At 47.1% G+C, this 19,931-nt stretch overlaps 1 protein-coding gene across 1 annotated transcript; it reads right to left on the minus strand.

Moving 5' to 3' along the window:
- Positions 1-1,707: 1,707 nt before the first annotated feature.
- ZDHHC19 (zinc finger DHHC-type palmitoyltransferase 19) lies at positions 1,708-14,437 on the minus strand. Its single transcript, NM_001075671.2, has 8 exons — positions 14,212-14,437; positions 13,776-13,897; positions 13,090-13,229; positions 12,122-12,294; positions 11,653-11,758; positions 3,012-3,097; positions 2,464-2,668; positions 1,708-1,927 (listed from the first exon to the last, which is right to left on the minus strand). The coding sequence occupies exons 1-8, from the start codon at positions 14,355-14,357 to the stop codon at positions 1,808-1,810; spliced, it is 1,098 nt and encodes a 365-aa protein (NP_001069139.1). The 5' UTR covers positions 14,358-14,437; the 3' UTR covers positions 1,708-1,807.
- Positions 14,438-19,931: the final 5,494 nt, after the last annotated feature.

Genomic DNA, 19,931 nt, shown 5'->3' on the forward strand with positions numbered 1-19,931 from the left:
GCCCTGACCTTCTAGAAGGTCATGGAGGAAAGGTGTAAAGCTGAAAAAGGGGTGTCTACTTCCAGGCTCCCCCTCCTTCCTTTTGTTCCAGGAGTGGCCTGGGGACCCCACAGAGTGGCTCCAGACATGTGGGCAGCTGACAGCCCTGCGGGGGTGGGGGTCACTCCTTGGTTCCTGTCCAAGGGGCAGTAGGGACTGCAGGGCTTCTGGGCTGTGTGTGGAGAGCTGGCCCTGTTTTCAATCCTGATAACACCCCTCCCCATATCAGTGGGCCAAAGACTGCGAGGGGTGTGTCTGGGAGTCAAGGGCAGGCTCAGCAGAAATGTGGAGAAGGCAGGAAGGGAAGGTGGGCATAGTTCAATGGAAGCCCCCAGCCTGGCAGGAAAGAATTTTTGAGGGTGCCCAAGGCTTGGGGGAGAGAATGTAAGGGAATCAGAAGAAGGGGTGAGCCAGCTCCATGAACACCCCCCATCCAGGCCTTGGCCCAGGTTCCTGAATCCTCTTCCTCTCTGGTGGAGGCTAGGACCACCCTGAGGACTCCCATCTGGGAGGAGGACTGAGAGCCTCTCCTCACTGCTCAGCAGCCTGGGCAGAGCTGTGCTCTCAAAACGCACACAAACAAGCCCCTCACACAGATCTGTGAGTCACATACACCCCTGGGGTCCAGGGCTCAAAGAGTCTCATGTCCTCGTCCCCACACATGCGACCATGCATTGTGGGCTTTCCAGACAGGGATGGCTGCTTCAGCTTTACTTGTAAACATGGCCCCTGAGGATTTTTAATGTGGCCGCTGAGGCCTTTTACAACAAGGTTAAAACGGGGCTGCCTTTTTGTAAGGTGGAGAGTACCTTGCATCCCTCCCCAGAACCTAAGGTTAATTCTGAAAGCTGAGAAAACAAGGGGGCTTAGGACAGGGGAGACCCTGGGACCAAGGCAAATGGGGTGAGATAGAACTGGAGTCTCTGGGTTGAAGGAAGCTGGCCAGGAGCCCAAGAGCTAGAGCCAGAGGGGTGGGTGAGGCTGGGCCTGGGGCGGAGGAAGAGGGAAGGGCAGCCTCAAAGAGGACCCAGCTTAGGGAGAACTGGAGCCAAGTCCTGTATCATCACTCACCTCCCCAGGCTGGGCCCCCAACACACAAACAGGCATGCACACACAAGCGCATACCTTCACGGGGCCCTGGGATGCTCATCCAACCCTTCCCTCGCATCTTCACCACACCCCCTTCACCTGGATACACGGGTGGTAGGAAGCAGCGTGGTTAGTGCCCATCCTGAGGGTAACAGAGAACCCTCTCACCCCTTTACTTCCCGAGAAGAGGCAGGGGGAGGGCCCACTCCCAATCGGAGGGCCAGCCCAGCCCTCACAGTAGGCTCCAGCGTGCCGGCTGAATCAGGTCCAGCTTGGCGAATTCCCAGGCGACGGGCGCCCCCTGCAGTCAGACAGGGGTGCAACAGGGCAGAGGCTGGGACTTGGGCGGACACTCCTGCATCGCTGCGTTTTCTCTTCCATCATCTTCAGCCTTCTCTGTGGTTGCTATAGTTGCCCCATTTGAAGGATGACAGCAATGTTGGGTGTCTTGCCCAAGGTCGCAGAGCCAGTCAGTACTGGACCTCGGCTCTTCCCTCCGGGGGGCTTTGTCCCAGCCCTTCAGAGCCCGCCCCCTTCACACTCCCTCGCACCTAGGACAGAGTGCAGCAGGCAGTTGTAAAACGTAGGCAAAGGGTATTTAATGCGCTTGGGATCTCAGTACTCCCGCCAGGGGAGAGGGCAAGGGCAGGCGGCAGGGCACAGGGTCTTCCCGAGAGGCTCAAGAGGTGAGGTTCGGGTGCAGGGACTCCTGGCATCTCCCGGGGCGAAAGGGCAAGAAGTAGACGGAGCCTCGTCTGGGGTCCTCCCGCAGCCGGGGCAGCACTGGGCTGGCGTGGAGCTGAGCAGAGTCGGGAGTATGAGGGCTGTCCTCGAGCCCCGCCCCACAGCCCACCCACTGCGGAGCAAGACACTGCCCAGGCCACCGCAAAAGGAGGGGGCGGCAGGGTCCCTAGGGGGCTGTGGGTTACCCACCCCCACTTCTTCCCTAATGCTCCACTTCCACATGATTCATAGACCCGGTTTCACAGTAAAAGGTGCCTTTAAATAATGGAATCCCACACCACCAGCCCCCACAATGGTAAACCACTGGACTAGTCTCAATTCTCTTGAAGAGCTGAGGCCCAGAAAGGATAAGCGACTGGCCCAAGGCCACCCACCAAGTGAGTGGTTTGGCCTTTTCCTTTGTGAGTCCAGGGACCCCTGGGGTATTCTGGAGGTCTGTGACTCTACTGCCAACACTCTTCAGGCCTAAAATCCCCCTCCCTCCAGCTGAGTGTTCCAGCTTCAAGGCCAGCCCAACACCAGGGGGCTTCTCCCCACACCCACAATCTGCAGACGCCCTCTCCCAACACCCACGCACACACACAAACTCACCTCCTGGAGGACTGCAGCCTCACCGCTCCCTGGGGGACCCTTCCCTGGTTTGTAGAGACCCGGAGGTTGAGGCTGGGGGACAGACCCAGGCTCAGGGAAGGCGGGGGGACTGAGCACGGAGGTGCACATTGGGAAGCGCGGGGTCTGTATGGGCACCCAGTCAGACCCCACCACTCTCTGCAGCCAGACAGCTTCGGCCATATACCTGGGGAGCGACAAGCCAGATGCAGGTGGTCATGGCCTCCTGGCCTGGTCCCTCTCAGTCTGGGGGGCACACAGCCTGGGCCTGGCCCTGCAGGGAGCTGGCACCTGTCTCCTCCAGGCTGCAGTGCCCCTTTTAACCCCTCTTCTTGGGGCCAGAACCCACAGAGGCAAGGAAGGGGAGGTTTCAGGGGCTCCCACTAGGCCCTGGAGAAAACTCCGAAAGAAGAGGAACAGTGAGCATATGGGGCCAGGAGCTATGCTAAGGGGCCAGGGGAAACCATCCAGCTTCACCCCACCCCAACAGCCCCAGGGGCCACCACCAGGACTCTGCTTTGCCAACTCACTTGGGTCCCAGCGGTGCACAAATTGTTAAATACCAGTTGCTGGCACAGCCGTGGTCGAAGGGGTTGTATCCCTGCAGGTATCGGCACTGGAGTGGGTGAGGACAGGAAGAAGAGCTCAGATCCAGCAGGACCGGGCAGGCCACCCATACCAGCCCTCCGAGTGCTGGTCAGCTCAGCCCAGCCTGGGGCTGCGGCCAGACTCCAAGGACAAAGGAGCCGGAGGGTCAAGTAAAGCGTCCCACAGCCCACTGGTGAGTAGCTCTGGCACCACACCCGCATCTCCTGCCTGCACAGGGGTCCTCCCCCATCACCTGTAGCCACTTTTGCAGTCTCCTCCCCTTCTGTCTCCCCTGGCCACACTTCCTTCTGCTATCTCCTTCCAGATACACTTTTGGATCTTCCTTTTGCTGTTAAACTGCTCCAAAGACAGTTCCATCCTTGCTCCTTCAACTTCTCTACTTTCCCACATCTCATTTTTTGCTTTTTTTCCCCTAAAATTGTGCCTTCACTGAATTTCACTATCTGAAAGGGTGGTTTATTAATCCAGACTGCTCCCTTTTACAGATGGGGATACTGAGGCACCAGATGGCTAAGTAACACAGCCAAGATCTCCTTGCTGGGATGTTGTGGAACTGTGATTTGAATTTATGCAGTCTGGCTCCAGAGCCCTTGTGATATAAGCAAGTGGCCCAGCAGAAGTTGGAGGTAAAAACGGAATGAAGTTGAGGTGTTTGAAGAATGCCTGAAATTGGGTTCTGGTATTGGGAAAGAGGGCTTCCCAGGTGTCACTAGTGGTAAAGAACCTGCCTGCCAATGCAGGAGACGTAAGAGACTCAGGTTTGATCCCTGGGTCAGGAAGATCCTGTGGAGGAGAAAACGGCAATCCACTCCAGTATTCTTGCCTGGAGAATCCCATGAACAGAGGAGCCTTGCGGGCTACAGTCCATAGTGTCACACAGAGTGGCACATGACTGAAGTGACTTAGCACACATGCACAGTGGAAAAGAGCCCTGTCTGGTGAATCAGGGTGCAGACCACATTTAGGTTTCTAAAGGTTGGAGATCATGGATTGAGACAGCCCCATCTGAGCAGCGGAGGGAGGGCAGACCTATGGCCTGACTTGGGCTGTAAGAACCACAGGATGCGGGAAGGGAGAATGCTGCCCAGGAGAGGCTGAAATGAGGGACTGAGGCTAGAGAGAGAAGACATGAAGACCACAGGGGGCTGATGAGTAAGGGCTGTGCAGAGGAGTCACACATGAGCTGAGAACCAAAAATGGGTGGGGTGGGGTGATTAAGTCTTGACTGGAAAGATGGGAAACGGTGCGTAAAGAGGTCCTCTGTCCTTTCCGCTGTCTCAGTGTCTCCACCTACTCCCCCTCAGTGATGCAGCCAACTACAGGCTTCCTAAAACAGGTTTTAATAAAAAACTATTGCCACGTGGAAGGAATCCCATGGTAAGGGATGTTCACTTTACCACTCTGAGTAAACACAGTACTGAAAGTCCAAGGTAATGCAGGAAAAGAAAAAGAAATAAACCCATACATTGTGGAAAGGAAGGAATGAATCATGACATGATTTTCTATGTAAAATCAACAAAAAAGCTATTAGAACTAATAAATGAGTCTAGAAAAATTGTAAGACTCAAGACTAATACACAAAAATCCATTGTATTTTCTTATAGTGATAAACAAATGGAGGGATTTCCCTTGGTCCAGTGGCTAAGACTCTGCTTTCCCAATGCAGGGGGCCCAGGTTCAATGCCTTGTCAGGGAACTAGATCCCACATGCCCAAACTAAGAGTTTGCATGTCGATACTAAAGATCCCATATGCTGCAGCTAAGGCCCAGTATAGCTTAATTAATTATTTTAAAATACAAATGAAAAATAAATAAATAAAATAAAATACAAATGAAAATGAAATTTTAAAAATTATAACACAAAAAATGAAATGTTTAGAAAAAGGTCTAACACAATGGAGTCAAGATCTATATGCTGAAAATTGACACTAATGAAATAAATCAAAGAAGCTCTAAATAAATGGAGAGATATACCATGTTCATGGATTCAAAAACTCAGTATTATTAAAATGTCAGTTTTCAAAACTGATCTATAGGTTCAAACAAAAGACAAATGAAAATCCCAGCAAATGCTCTTATAGAAATTGACAACTTGATTCTAAAATTTATATAAATTTAGGTAAGATAAGTCAAGGTAACGAGAATAACCAACAAAACTTTGTAAAATAACAAAATAGGAGAACGCACATTGTATGATTTCAAGACAATATAAAGCTGCTAAGCAAGACAGGGTGGTATTGATTTAAAAAAAAAAAAAAAAGACTCCAGAAATACATCTTCACCTGTATAGTCCATTGTTTTTTGACAGATATTCAAAGGCAACTCAATGGAAGGATAATCTTTTCCAAAAATGGTGCTGAAATAACCCATAAGCAAAAAAAAAAAAAAAATCTTGACCCATACCTTATATCATATACACAATTTAACCCCAAATGAATCACAGTCCTAAATATAAAACCTAAAACTATAAAATATCTAGAATAAAATATATGAGAAAATCTTTGTGACTTTGGGTTAGGCAAAGATTTCTTAGTTACATACCAAAAGCACAATCCATAAAAGAAAATACTGCTAACATAATTCATCAAAACTTAAAACTTCTGATCTTTGGAAGATACTGTTGAGAAAATGAGATGACAAGCCACAGATGTGGAGAAAATATTTGCAAAACAGATATCTGAATCTTGAATATAGAAATTGTGAAGTGAAAGTCACTCAGTCAAGTCCAATTCTTTGTGACCCCATGGACTATACAGTCCATGGAGTTCCACAGGCCAGAATACTGGAGTAGGTAACCATTCCCTTCTCCAGGGAATCTTCCCAACCCAGGGACTGAACCCAGGTTTCCCACATTGCAGGCAGATTCTTTATCACCTGAGCCATAGAAATCTTAACACTCAATATTAAGAAGGCAAACCAACTTTTAATGGTCAAATGACTGGAAAAGAATTTTAATCAAAGATATAATGGTGGCAGGACTTCCTTAGTGGTCCCGTGCTAAGACTCTGAGCTCCCAATGCAGAGGGCCTACCAACATTACAAAGATTCATCCCTGGTCAGGGAACTGGATCCCACATGCCACAACCAAGAGTTCGAATGCCGCGCAACTGAAAGATCCCACAAGCCAAAAGGAAGATCAAATATCTCACAAACCGCAGTTAAGACCCGGCACAGTTACATAAATAAATACTTTTTTAAAAAGATAAACTGATGACAAACAAAAACATGAAAAGATGTTCAAAGTCATTAGTCATTAGGAAAATGCAAATTAAAACCACAATGAGATATCACTATACATTTCTTAGATCAGCTTAATTTTTTTAAAAATGACAATGCCAAATGTTAATGATTCAGAGCAACTGGAATTCCTATACATTGCTTATGGAAATTGAAGTGGTACAGCCATTTTGGAAGACAATTTGGCAGTTTCTTATAAAATTAGACATACAGTTACTATATGACACAGCAACACCACTCTTAAGTACATATCCCTTCCCCCCAAAAATGAAAACTTGTATTCACATGCCTGTACACCAACATTTATAATGGCCTCATTTCAGTTCACTTCATTCACTCAGTCATGTCTGACTCTTTGTGACCCCATGGACTGCAGCATGCCAGGCCTCCCTGTCCATTATCAACTCCTGGAGTTTACTCAAACTCATGTCCATTGAGTCAGTGATGCCATCCAACCACCTCATCCCCTGTCATCCCTTTCTCCTCCCGCCTTCAGTCTTTCCCAGCATCAGGGTCTTTTCCAATGAGTCAGTTCTTTGCATCAGGTGGCCAAAGTATTGGAGTTTCAGCTTCAGCATCAATCTTTCCAATGAATATTCAGGACTGACTTCCTTTAGGGTGGACTGGTTGGATCTCCTTGGAGTCCAAGGGACTCTCAAGAGTCTTCTCCAACACCACAGTTCAAAAGCATCACTTCTTCGGCACTCAGCTTTCTTTATAGTCCAACTCTCATCCATACATAACTGCTGAAAAAAACCACAGCTTTGACTAGACAGACCTTTGCTGGCAAAGTAATGTCTCTGCTTTTTAATATGCTGTCTAGGTTTGTCATAACTTTTCTTCCAAGGAGCAAGCGTCTTTTAATTTCATGGCTGCAGTCACCATCTGCAGTGATTTTGGAGCCCCCCAAAATAAAGTATGTCACTGTTTCCACTGTTTCCCCACCTATTTGCCATGAAGTGATGGGACCAGATGCCATGATCTTAGTTTTCTGAATGTTGAGTTTTAAGCCAACTTTTTCACTCTCCTCTTTCACTTTCATCAAGAGGCTCTTTAGTTCTTCACTTTCTGCCATAAGGGTGGTGTCATCTGCATATGTGAGGTTATAGATGTTTCTCCCGGTAATCTTAATTCCAGCTTGTGCTTCATCCAGCCCAGCGTTTCTCACGATGTACTCTGCGTATAAGTTAAATAAGCAGGGTGACAGTATACCGCCTTGACATACTCCTTTTCCTATTTGGAACCAGTCTGTTGTTCCACATCCAGTTCTAACTGTTGCTTCTTGACCTGCATACAGATTTCTCAGGAAGCAGGTAAGGTGGTCTGGTATTCTCACCTCTTTAAGAATTTTCTATAGTTTGTTGTGATCCACACAGTCAAAGGCCTTGGCATAGTCAATAAAGCAGAAGTAGATGTTTTTCTGGAACTCTCGTGCTTTTTCGATGATCCAACAGATGTTGGCAATTTGATCTCTGGTTCCTCTGCCTTTTCTAAATCCAGCTTGAACATCTGGAAGTTCATGGTTCATGTACTGTTGAAGCCTGGTTTGGAGAATTTTGAGCATTAATTTGCTAGCATGTGAGATGAGTGCAATCGTGTGGTAGTTTGAACATTCTTTGGCATTGCCTTCTTTGGGACTGGAGTGAAAACTGACCTTTTCCAGTCCTGTGGCCACTGCTGAGTTTTCCAAATTTGCTGGTATATTGAGTGCAGCACTTTCACAGCATCATCTTTCAGGTTTTGAAATAGCTCAACTGGAATTTTATCACCTCCACTAGCTTTGTTTGTAGTGATGCTTCCTAAGGCCCACTTGACTTTGCATTCCAAGATATCTGGCTCTAGGTGAGTGATCACACCACCATGGTTATCTGAGTAATGAAGATCTTTTTTGTACAGTTCTTCTGTGTATTCTTGCCACCTCTTCTTAATATCTTCTGCTTCTGTTAGATCCATACCATTTCTGTCTCTTATTGTGCCTGAAATGTTCCCTTTGTATCTCTGATTTTCTTGAAGAGATCTCTAGTCTCTCCCATTCTATTGTCTTCCTTTATTTCTTTGCATTGGTCACTGAGAAAGGCTTATCTCTCCTTGCTATTCTATGAAACTCTGCATTCAAATTGGTATATCTTTCCTTTTCTCCTTTGCCTTTTCCTTCTCTTCTTTTCTCAGCCATTTGTAAGGCCTTCTCAGACAATCATTTTGCCTTTTTGGATTTTTCTTGAGGATGGTCTTGATACCTGCCTCCGGTACAATGTCACAAACCTCCATCTATAGTTCTTCAGGCACTCTATCTCTCAGATCTAATCCCTTGAATCTATTTGTCACTTCCACTGTATAATTGTAAGGGATTTGATTTAGGTCATACCTGAACTGTCTAGTGGTTTCTTCAATTTAAGTCTGAATTTAGCAATAAGGAGTTCATGATCTGAGCCACAGTCAGCTCCCAGTCTTGTTTTTGCTGACTGTATAGAGCTGTATCGGAGAAGGTGATGGCACGCCACTCCAGTACTCTTGCCTGGAAAATCTCATGGACAGAGGAGCCTGGTAGGCTGCAGTCCATGGGGTCACTAGGAGTCGGACACAACTGAGCGACTTCACTTTCACTTTTCACTTTCATGCATTGGAGAAGGAAATGGCAACCCACTCCAGTGTTCTTGCCTGGAGAATCCCAAGGACGGCGGAACCTGGTGGGCTGCCGTTTCTGGGGTCGCAGAGAGTCGGACATGACTGAAGTGACTTAGCAGACTTAGCATAGAGCTGTATATTGTCACACTGCTTATTTAACTTATATGCAGAGTACATCATGAGAAACGCTGGGCTGGATGAAGCACAAGCTGGAATTAAGATTACCGGGAGAAACATCTATAACCTCAGATATGCAGATGACACCACCCTTATGGCAGAAACTGAAGAACTAAAGAGCCTCTTGATGAAAGTGAAAGAGGAGAGTGAAAAAGTTGGCTTAAAACTCAACATTCAGAAAACTAAGATCATGGCATCTGGTCCCATCACTTCATGGCAAATAGGTGGGGAAACAGTGGAAACAGTGACATACTTTATTTTGGGGGGCTCCAAAATCACTGCAGATGGTGACTGCAGCCATGAAATTAAAAGACGCTTGCTCCTTGGAAGAAAAGTTATGACAAACCTAGACAGCATATTAAAAAGCAGAGACATTACTTTGCCAGCAAAGGTCTGTCTAGTCAAAGCTGTGGTTTTTTCAGCAGTTATGTATGGATGAGAGTTGGACTATAAAGAAAGCTGAGTGCCGAAGAAGTGATGCTTTTGAACTGTGGTGTTGGAGAAGACTCTTGAGAGTCCCTTGGACTCCAAGGAGATCCAACCAGTCCACCCTAAAGGAAATCAGTCCTGAATATTCATTGGAAAGACTGATGCTGAAGCTGAAACTCCAATACTTTGGCCACCTCATGCGAAGAGCTGACTCATTTGAAAAGACCTTGATGCTGGGAAAGATTGAAGGCAGGAGGAGAAGGGGATGACAGAGGATGAGATGGTTGGATGGCATCACTGACTCAATGGACATGAGTTTGAGTAAACTCCAGGAGTTGGTGATGGACAGAGAGGCCTGGCATGCTGCAGTTCATGGGATCGCAAAGAGTTGGACACGACTGGGCAACTGAACTGAACTGAATGAGGATAATGGCGACCTCCATTAAAAGGTCCCATGCATGCACTGCTGCACTGAGTGCCCCCGACCCTGCAGCAAGCCACCGCTGACCCACGCCTCTGCCGGAGACTCCTGGACACTCACGGGCAAGTCTGGGTCAGTCTCTTGTGGGGTCACTGCTCCTTTCTCCTGGGTCCTGGTATGCACAAGGTTTTGTCTGTCCTCCAAGAGTTGTTTCCCCAGTCCTGTGTAAGTTCTGGCAGCTCTATGCTGGGGTTAATTGCAACTCCTCCAGGAGGGCTTATGCCATACCCAGATCTACTGTACTCAGAGCCCCTGCGCTTGTGGCAGGCCACTGCTGACCCGTACCTCAGCAGGAGACACTCAAACACAGTTCTGGCTCAGCCTCTGTGAGGTCTCTGGGTCCTGGTGCACACAAGGTTTGTTTGAGCCCTCCAAGTGTCTCTGGTGAGTATGGGGTTTGATTCTAAACGTGATTTTGCCCCTCCTACCATCTTGCTGGGGCTTCTCCTTTGCCCTTGGACATGGGGTATCTTTTTTTGGTGAGATCCAACATTCTCCTGTTCTGCCTCATTTATAATCACCAAAACCCAAAAACAATGCAGATATCCTTCAACTGGCACAAATGAGTAAACAAGCTGTGACACACCTGTATGATGAAATACTACACAAATAAAGAGAAGGAAACTCCTGATACGGGAAACAACCTGGATGAATCTCAAATGGATTAGGCTGAGTAAATGAAACCAGACTCAGAAGGCTATGATTATATGAAATTCTGAAAATGGAGAAACTGTTGGGCTAGAAAACAATTCTGTAATTGCCAGGGGCTGCAAGTTGGGAGAGAAATGGACTACAAAAGTCCATGAGGGAATTTGGGGAGTGAGGGGAGGGTGGATGGAGCTATTCTAAATCTTGGTTATGGCAGTGATTACAGAACTGTATGTTTGTCAAAACTCATACAACTGTGCACTAAAAAGGGTGAATTTTACTGTGTGTAAAGAAAAAAGTCCTATCAAGGTTTCCAAGTTTCCACTGCACCAAGATTAAATTATCTACCTGACTTCTTTGCCTTTTAAATCTGGTCAATCCCAGGCAGATCACTTGATTGCGCAATGCACACCTGCTGCGATTAGAAGTGTTCCCTCATCCTCCTACCAACATTCCACAGACTTTTAGGCTTCCGTGCTTTTTTGCAATCTTTGCCCCTCACAGCAATGCCTCGCCTTCTGCCGTCCAAAACCGCTAAGTGGCACGTCCTACTCCACACCGCGGTCCTCACTGAACTCTCAGTGCTCTGAGTTTGTGCTACACAATGTCGGCAGAACCCTCTCAGCGCGTTCGCTGGTGTCCGGTGAGTTACTCTGATTTCCGGTTCCTTGTCAACACACGCGCAGGATACAGCCTTACTCGCCTCCACGCCCATGGCTCAAAATAATGCGCACGCGGCCTAGCACTCACTAGTGCACCTTCCACGCAAGAAGAGCGACTACCGAGCTCCGGAAGGAGGTGAGATCTGAGCTGAATCTGCGTCTGGAAGGGCTCACGAGGCACCTTCGAGAGAGCTCAGGCCATCAAAGATCAGGGCGAAGGAGAAAGCGCAAGGTGCGGAAGCCCGGGAGGGGTGACCACCCACAGCCCAATACCATCATGGCGCCCCGCTCGTCCCCACGTACCTTGCCCTCGTAGGAGCGCTCCGCCGCGCTCACCGACATGGCCTGGATCAGCAGCAACAGGAAGAGGGGCACCAGGAAGCCGGCGGCGGGTACAGCAACCAAGATGCTGCACAGCAGCTAAGGAGCAGCGCCTCCGGGCAGACCTCCTTGGCCCCGCCCCTCGCCTAACCCCGCCCACATCAAGCCCCGCCCACCCGCTCCCTGCTTACCCTGCTGCCTTGGGCCTGTGCCACCTCGAGCATTCTCCATCCTTGACTCTGCTTTCTCACCCCTTCACAGTTCCTCCTATCCCCACCCATCTCTCTGACCCTACCTACCCTCACCTCGTCCCAAACCGGTCCTCTCAGGCGGCTTCACCGTCTAACCCTGCTCACCATTAGCTCTGCCCGCCCCGTGACCCCGCCCCCTCTGTTGACAGCTCCTCGCACCCTCACTGTTTGGTCGTGGGTCCCCACAGCCCAGCGGATACGCAATGGCCTTGTCCATGGAGAAGGATAGGTGGGTCGTGCGCACCAGAAATATCAGGCAGGTGACCAGCATGGCCCCCGAGTAGAGGCATAAGGACAGGACAAGCAGCATGAAGAAGCGGAAGTTGCGGTGACCGATGCAGTTATTGACCCACTTGCAGTGGTGGTCAAAGTCCTAGGCAAGAGGGAGAAGGCTCAGGCCTTGATCCAGGCTCCATCGCCCCCAAATCTTATGCGCTCCCTCTAAACCACCTGCCCTTGACCTCACGAATTGGCTCCCATTCCTAGGGAGAATCTGAGCCTCAAAGTCCTTAACCCTGCTGGCATTCCCCCAGTTAGAGCACCGCAGGGCTCACAGAGCTGCACGTCATGTCAAGAGGCTTTGGTGACAGGACCTGCCTGGTCTTCTCTGAGATAAATCCTGGTGTAACTTCAGACAGGACGTAGAATATCTCTCGGCATCTGTTTTCTCATCCACTGGGTGAGCCTAATAATAACACCCTTGCCCAGACAGTCTCCCAGGGTTGTAAGGACCAGTTAAGACAGCACATTGCTGAACTGTTGCAGACTGTGCACTCAGAACCCAGGAGACCAGGAGACCCTTTGGCCTAGACATTCAGAAGAGGCAGGATGTTCCCCTGGCTGGTCCTGCAGCTTGCCAAGGGCATTTGGACATCCAGTGTCATTGAGCCCTGGGAAGAACAGCAGTGTCTGACCAGGCCCAGCATAGATGTGGATGCCCCTCTACAGTGTCAGAACCAGTGAAGGAAGGGGCCAGCCTCCCGGAAAAGGTACAGGCACAGAGGCAGTGACCTGCCTGAGTGATCAAGAGTGGCTAGGAATTACTGCCACCTTTGGTCTTTAGCAGTCCCAGAAGTAGTTTCACACCCACCACTTGCCCCCATGTGAGTAGGCCTCCTGGTCCCAGACAGGTGCCGGGAGAGTAGGTGGGCAGGAGAGGGGCACTTACCTCCACGCAGATGTTGCACCAGGGACAGTGGTAGGTCCGGGGCGGGCGGTGGAAGCAGCACTTTTGGCACCACTGCAGGCGGAAGGCCCTGTGGTTCACCCATACCACGTGTACCATCAGGGGGCCCTGTTCATTGGATCCTGGCATGGGAAAAGGATTGAGCAGCAGCTGGAGGCCCTTCCATCAGTCTGCTGCAGCAAAAGGGTGGAGGCGGGCAGCCCCACGGCATCCCTGGGCTCAGGAAGCATGGGGACCAGGTGGCAGGGGAATCCTTAGTCCCCACTGAGCAAGCTGGCCAAGCTTAGAGAGGCTGGCAGTCACAGGGAAAGTGGGTTTCCAGCCCGAGGAGTTCTTTGTGAACTCAGGCCTTCGGTACTGTGACCGATGCTTTACAGAATTTGTATGGTAGGGAGGAGGAAGAGAAAACTCAGTGGTTGTGAAGAGCTGGCTTCTCTCCCAGGAAACTTCTGCCCTGGCCCCACCCTCCGAGGAAACTGGAAAACCTCCAAGATTCTGTTTTTTTCACACCTCCATGGTTCAAGAAATGAAATGGCAGATGCGGGGCCTGAACAAATGAGGACATAGGGTGAAGGAGCCCTGAGGCCCCAGTGGTGGTGGGGAGAGATGGGAGGAGCACTTTAGGGATCACCCCTGCAGGCAGGCGCCCCAGGGGGCCAATATCTCACCTTGATGCAAGATGCCTGGGTCTGAGAAGTTGAGTGAAATGAGACTGAAGAAGGTGAGGATAAAGAGGAGGCCTGTGATGACGGGAAAAGCCCATTCCCCATTCTGGGCCAGCCACCTGCAACTGAAACAAGAGCAGGACTCAGCCCTGAAGCTCCAGTTCATCTAGTCAGCACCCACAGACCATAAACCCTGCTCTAAATATCCAGGCTTGTGACAGATCCATAGAGACTCCACCAGTCACCCTGTATTACCAACCACCTGCAGCTCCCAAATGCACCAAGACCTCTATACCTCTAATAGCATTCAGTTCCCTTTGCCTAGAACATCCGGCCCTCCTGACCCCTCTTCTGCACTCCCCCTGCCTCCGTACTATCATTATCTGCTTTCCTTTCTGTTGCTCTGTAAGAAACCTGATAGCTTGTGTGGGAGACTTACGGAAATGCGAAGAAGAGGCCACTGAAAATGACCAGCAGCACCACGTTGAAGGCGGCAAATAAGCTTGGGAGGACCCAGGGGAGCGGGACCTGAGGTGGGGGGTGGGGCTCCTTCATGAGCGGCATGGCATCCTTCAAGAGCGGCATGGCTGGACCTCCCGTGTCCCCAGAGGAGACGAGAGTCACCAGGCTCCCTTCCCACTGCTGGGTCCGGGAGCCCCATGGCCACAGCAGCCTTGGAAGCCACAGCCCAGTGTAGAAGGAAAGGAGTCCCAGTGTGACATCACAGAGGCTGAGGAGAATGGGGCTAGCGGCTCTCCAGCACAACTGTCTGCAGCCTGACAACAAACCACATACCTGCTTCTGCTGCGGACTGAGGGGTCCTCTCCCTGCCAGATTGGCTTCAAGACCACGTGCGATTAGAGAAACGTGGGGAGAAGATGGGTGATGCTGCTCACCCTTTCAGGATCAGTGCTCATCAGAGGAAACAGTGTTCATCGTTCTATCTCCATCTGTTCCTTTTTTGTTATTACAAAATCGCACTTTGGGAGAGGAGGCAGCTAAATCTTCCCTTGTTTCCAGAGTTGGCTTCATGACACAATTCTGGTCAATGAGACAGAGTAGGTGTTGCAGGGTTTCTGGAAAGGCTTTTGCTTTCCTGATTAAACGGGGAAAAGACACGGTGCAGTTTTGAACCTAGATGTGCTGGCTGGGTCCACCTCAACCCATTAGGCAATAAGTCAACACGGGGCACAGACAGAGTGACAGTGATGACACTGAGTCACTGCCCCAAGCCTTGAACTACCTCCCTCTGAGCTGCTTATTATGGGAGAAAATGACTGGGTTTTCTGTTACATACAACTGATACTTGCCATTTGCTTTAGCCACTGAGCATCAGAACCTCCCTGTGTTTGGAGGATTCCCTGAGCTATAAGTCTTGATGAAGGCAAAGACTTTCTCCAGCCCAGCTGGACCTGAAAATGCCACACACCCACATTCGAAACCTCTCTTGCAGCTAGCACACAGGCCTGCGGCTTGGGTGCCTCAGATTAGCCTCAGAACTGAGGCTACCACCCACCAACTGAGGAGGCCACTGAGAAGAAGTAACTGTCTTTTTAAAACTTAGACCACGGCCTCTGCTTAGAACCCTCCAATTGTTCCCAGCCCCCTCAGAGTAAAGTCCAAAGTTCTTGCCATGGCTTTCAAGGCCCTTTCTGATCTTTCCCCACTGACTCTGACCTCATTTCCCAACACTCAGCCCCTTACTCACTCCACACCAGCCAGGCACGCAGCACTCTTTGCTGTTCCTCAAACACACCTGGTATGTTCCAGTCCTGGGTTCTTCACACTAGCTCTTCTCTTGCCCTGGAATTCTCTGCCACATATATTCTCAGGGCTTGCTCCCACACTTCATTGTGTTCTTTGCTCTACTGGTGCCCTCTGCGGTTATCCAGACGCCAGCATCTCCAGCTGTTTCTGTAGAAACATTGGACTTGGGGCCAATTAATGTGAATATTTAAAACATATTTTGCATAATTTACAAATGCTTTCTAGAGAGTTTGTACACATTTATACTCTATTATGAGCATACCGATATCATAATACCTACACTATAGTTAGATATTAAAGTAAAATTGTTTCTCCAATCTTATAGATGACAAATGATAACTTGATCTTTTATATCTCTTTAAATTACTTATGAAATTAAATATTTTATACATCCATAGGTCATTTTATTGTAGTTCTGTGAATTGCCTTTGTACATCTTTTTCTTGTTCACATTTCAAATGTGGAAGTATTTTTCTGTTTTTTTATTGTGGTAAATATATATAACATAAAGTTTATGTTATGTATGAACCATCAGTACTATCCACTCCAGAACTTTTTCATCATCCCAAGAGGAAACTCTATACCATTAAACAATAACTCCTCACTCCACCTCCCCCCAGTTCATGGTAAACACTGTTTTACTTTCTGTCTCTATGAATTTGACTATTTCTCACAAAAGTGGAATCATACATCTGACCTTTTGAATCTTCCTTATTCCACTTAGCATAAGGTCCTCAAGATTCATCCTTGAGCTTTAGCAGTCCTGGAAGCTGGTCTGTTGTAACATGTATTGGAATTTTTTTGCTTTTTTAAGACTGAACAATATTTAATTGTATGCATATGCCACATTTTGTTTATTCATTCATCTGTTGATAGACATTTAGACTGTTTCCACCTTCTGGCCACTGTGAATAATGTTGCTATGAACATGAGTGCACAAATGTTTATTCAAGTTCCTGCTTTTCAGTCTTTTGGGTCTATATCCAGAAGTGGAATTTCCAGGTCATAGGAACTGCAGTAGTATTTTCTATTACAGCTACATTATTTTACATTCCTGCTAACAATGGACAAGGACTCCAATTTCTTCACATCCGTGTAACACTTTTTGTTTTCTTCTATATTTGTTTGTCTTTTATAATATCCTAATTGGTATAAAATGATATCTCACTGTGATTTTGATGGAAGTGTTGGGTTTTTCTTTCAGATTTGCAGGAGCTATTTTATCTTAAAAATTCTAGCTGTTTATTACAAATATGTTCCCAATTTATTGTTTGTCTTTTAATTTTGCATGCAATATTTAGTGTAAAGTTTTTGTTGTTTTTATGTAATCAGATCTATGGATAATTTCCTTAGCATCATCTTACCTTATTTTCCCTTCTTCTATCTGATATTTATATTTCTTGTTTTCTTTTTCATTTAACTCTTAAGGCCATCTGAAATTAATGTCCGGGTAAGATACTAGGTGAAGGTCTAATCGTGTTTTTTCCCCACATCATTATAATCAATTATTCCAGCATCATTTATGGAATAAATGTTCCTTTCCCTCTTATGACATAGTTAAGTTCTTCATACATACTAAGATGTGCAGGTGACTCTGTGATGTGCCTCCCAGAACCCTCTCAGGAATGAAGAGCTTACCCCTCCAGCAGCTAGAAAACTGCCTCAGCTTTGGAGATTGCCTCCCCTAAAGAAAATTGCCTCACCCAGGGTCCCACGTCTTTTCAGGGACAGCTTGCGTCCAAGGAGTGGTCCAACATGAGGATATAAAGGTCCAGATGCTTTTCCAATGGAAGACAATTCTGAGAAGCCATCCTGGCCCCCATGTGACCTTGGAGGAGGCTGAGGCCCTTACCTGAGACCAACAGCTCCCCCTGCTCAGCCTTGCTTCCTTCCCCTCCTTCTTTCCCTCTTCTTTCACAGGTGTTGGTCCCCAAATCATTCCCTAATAAACAGCCTGTGTCTAATCTCTAGAGTTTGTTTGTGGACTTTTTGTTTCATTGATTACTGAATTCAGCACCATGTATTTTGATGTTTGTAGTTTTAAGATCCAGGAGTCTTTTTGCATTCTTAGTTGTCATCATTTGACTCTCTAAACTTATAAGCTGTGTAGTAAATGAAAACATCAGAACACAAAAATATTCACTAATGAATGAGAAATGAGGCCCCACTCAAACATCACCTTTCATTTAATACTAGCATCTTCCTTTTCCATCTCAACTGTAATGCGAAACAATGCCAAGTTCAAGTACAATGATAACTTATTGCAAAGTGACATTTAAAATCTTGCAAAAGAAGTAGCATTTTATGATGTTGATTGAAGTTATATTAGAATACAATTTTTAAATTTTTAATTAAAAAATTCATTTTATTGTGGTAACATCGGTTTTAACATTATATAGGTTTAATGGGTAGGACATTGTATTTCCACTTCTGTATACACTACAACAGGCTTCCCAGGTGGCTCAGTGGTAAAGGATCCACCTGCCAATACAGGAGACGTGTTCAATCCCTGGGTTGGTAAGATCCCCTGGAGAAGGAAATGGCAACCCACTCCAGTATTTTTGCCTGGGAAATCCTATGCATAGAGGAGCCTGGCAGGCTATATAGTCCAATGGGGTTGCAAAAGAATTGGACACCACTTAGCAACTAAACAGCACTTACAACTAGCACAATATTATAAATAACTGTACTTCAATAAAAATATACTAGTTTTAAAAAGAAAAAGCATTTGGCAAAATCCTTCCATGATTCCTTGACAGATTAGGAATAGAAGGGAACTTCATCAATCTGAGGAAGGACTTTTTTGAAAAACCCACAGCTAGGGTCATAATCCCATTCCAGTATTCATGCCTGGAGAATCCCCATGGACAGAGGAGCCTGGTGGGCTACATTCCATGGGGTCGCAAAGAGTTGGACACGACTGAGCGACTAAGCACAGCATCATAATAGTGAAAGACTGAAAACGTTCTCTGTCAGATTAGGAAGAAGACAAGCACACCTGCTTTTGCCACTTCTGTTTAACCCTGTACTGGAAGTTCTATAGAGCTATTAGGCGAGAAAAAGAAAGAAAAGCATCTGCGTCGTAAAACTATGTCCATTTGCAGATGACACAATATTGTATATGGAAATCCCTGAAGAACACATACACATACACACACATTCATTAGGGCTAATAAATGAGTTTAGCAAAGTAGCAATTTTCATAATAGCCAAATATGGAAGCAAACCCAATGTCCATTAGCTGATGAATAAATGCCATTACCTGATTTTTAAAATCTGGTATATATCCATACAATGGAATATTGCTGCTGCTGCTAAGTCGCTTCAGTCGTGTCCGACTCTGTGCGACCCCAGAGACGGCAGCCCACCAGGCTCCCCCGTCCCTGGGATTCTCCAGGCAAGAACACTGGAGTGGGTTGCCATTTCCTTCTCCAATGCATGAAAGTGGAAAGTGAAAGTGAAGTCGCTCAGTCGTGTCCAACTCTTAGCGACCCCATGGACTTCAGCCTACCAGGCTCCTCCATCCATGGGATTCTCCAGGCAAGAGTACTAGAGTGGGGTGCCATCGCCTTCCCCAACAGTGGAATATTATTCAGCCATTAAAAGGAATGAGCACTGATACATGCTACAATATGGATAAAGCGTGAAAACATTATGTTAGATGAAAGAATTCAAATACAGAAAGCCACACATTGCATGATTTTATTTGGATGAAACGTCAGGAACTGGCAAATTCATAGAGAGAAAGTAGACAAATGGTTGCCAAAGGGTGAGAGGAAAGAATAATTGAGAAGCATGAGGTTTCTTTGGGGGATAAAAATATGCTGCAGTTAGATTAATGGTGATGGGTGCACAACATGATAAATATATACTACAATGCACTGAACTACTTTAAAATGACTGAGGTAGTGAATATTATGTGAATTTTATCTCAACAAGAAGTATTTAAAAGAGAAAGACTGGCCTTTGAATATCAAATGATTTAAGAGCCCTAGGGAAAAACTGATAAAATTTATAATCAGTTTGTATTTTTCAAAAATGACCGTTACACTGAGAAAGCCAGAACTGAAGTAATAGATGTCTTATGTTACCCTATGATTAATTAAACAAAAATAAATAAATAAAGACTTCATGCTTCTTGATTCTAAAAATCAAGGTTCCACAGGTAGCAGTCCTAAATTAGCAAGAGAAGAATCTGATTGGCTGGCCCACCTCATCTTCTAGCCACACCTTACCTATGGACAGACCGGCCTTAACTAATCCATGGATCCCACTGTATAAAGATAGTCACTTAGGGACTCCCACTTGAGAGCTAAAGCCTTCCCTCTCCCCCACCACCTGCCCTTCTTCCTTGCGTCACCATCCATCCTGAGGATTAGCCGATCTCCCTGG

This window comes from Bos taurus, chromosome 1 (assembly GCF_002263795.3).
Source record: "Bos taurus isolate L1 Dominette 01449 registration number 42190680 breed Hereford chromosome 1, ARS-UCD2.0, whole genome shotgun sequence".
Taxonomy (NCBI): domain Eukaryota; kingdom Metazoa; phylum Chordata; class Mammalia; order Artiodactyla; family Bovidae; genus Bos; species Bos taurus.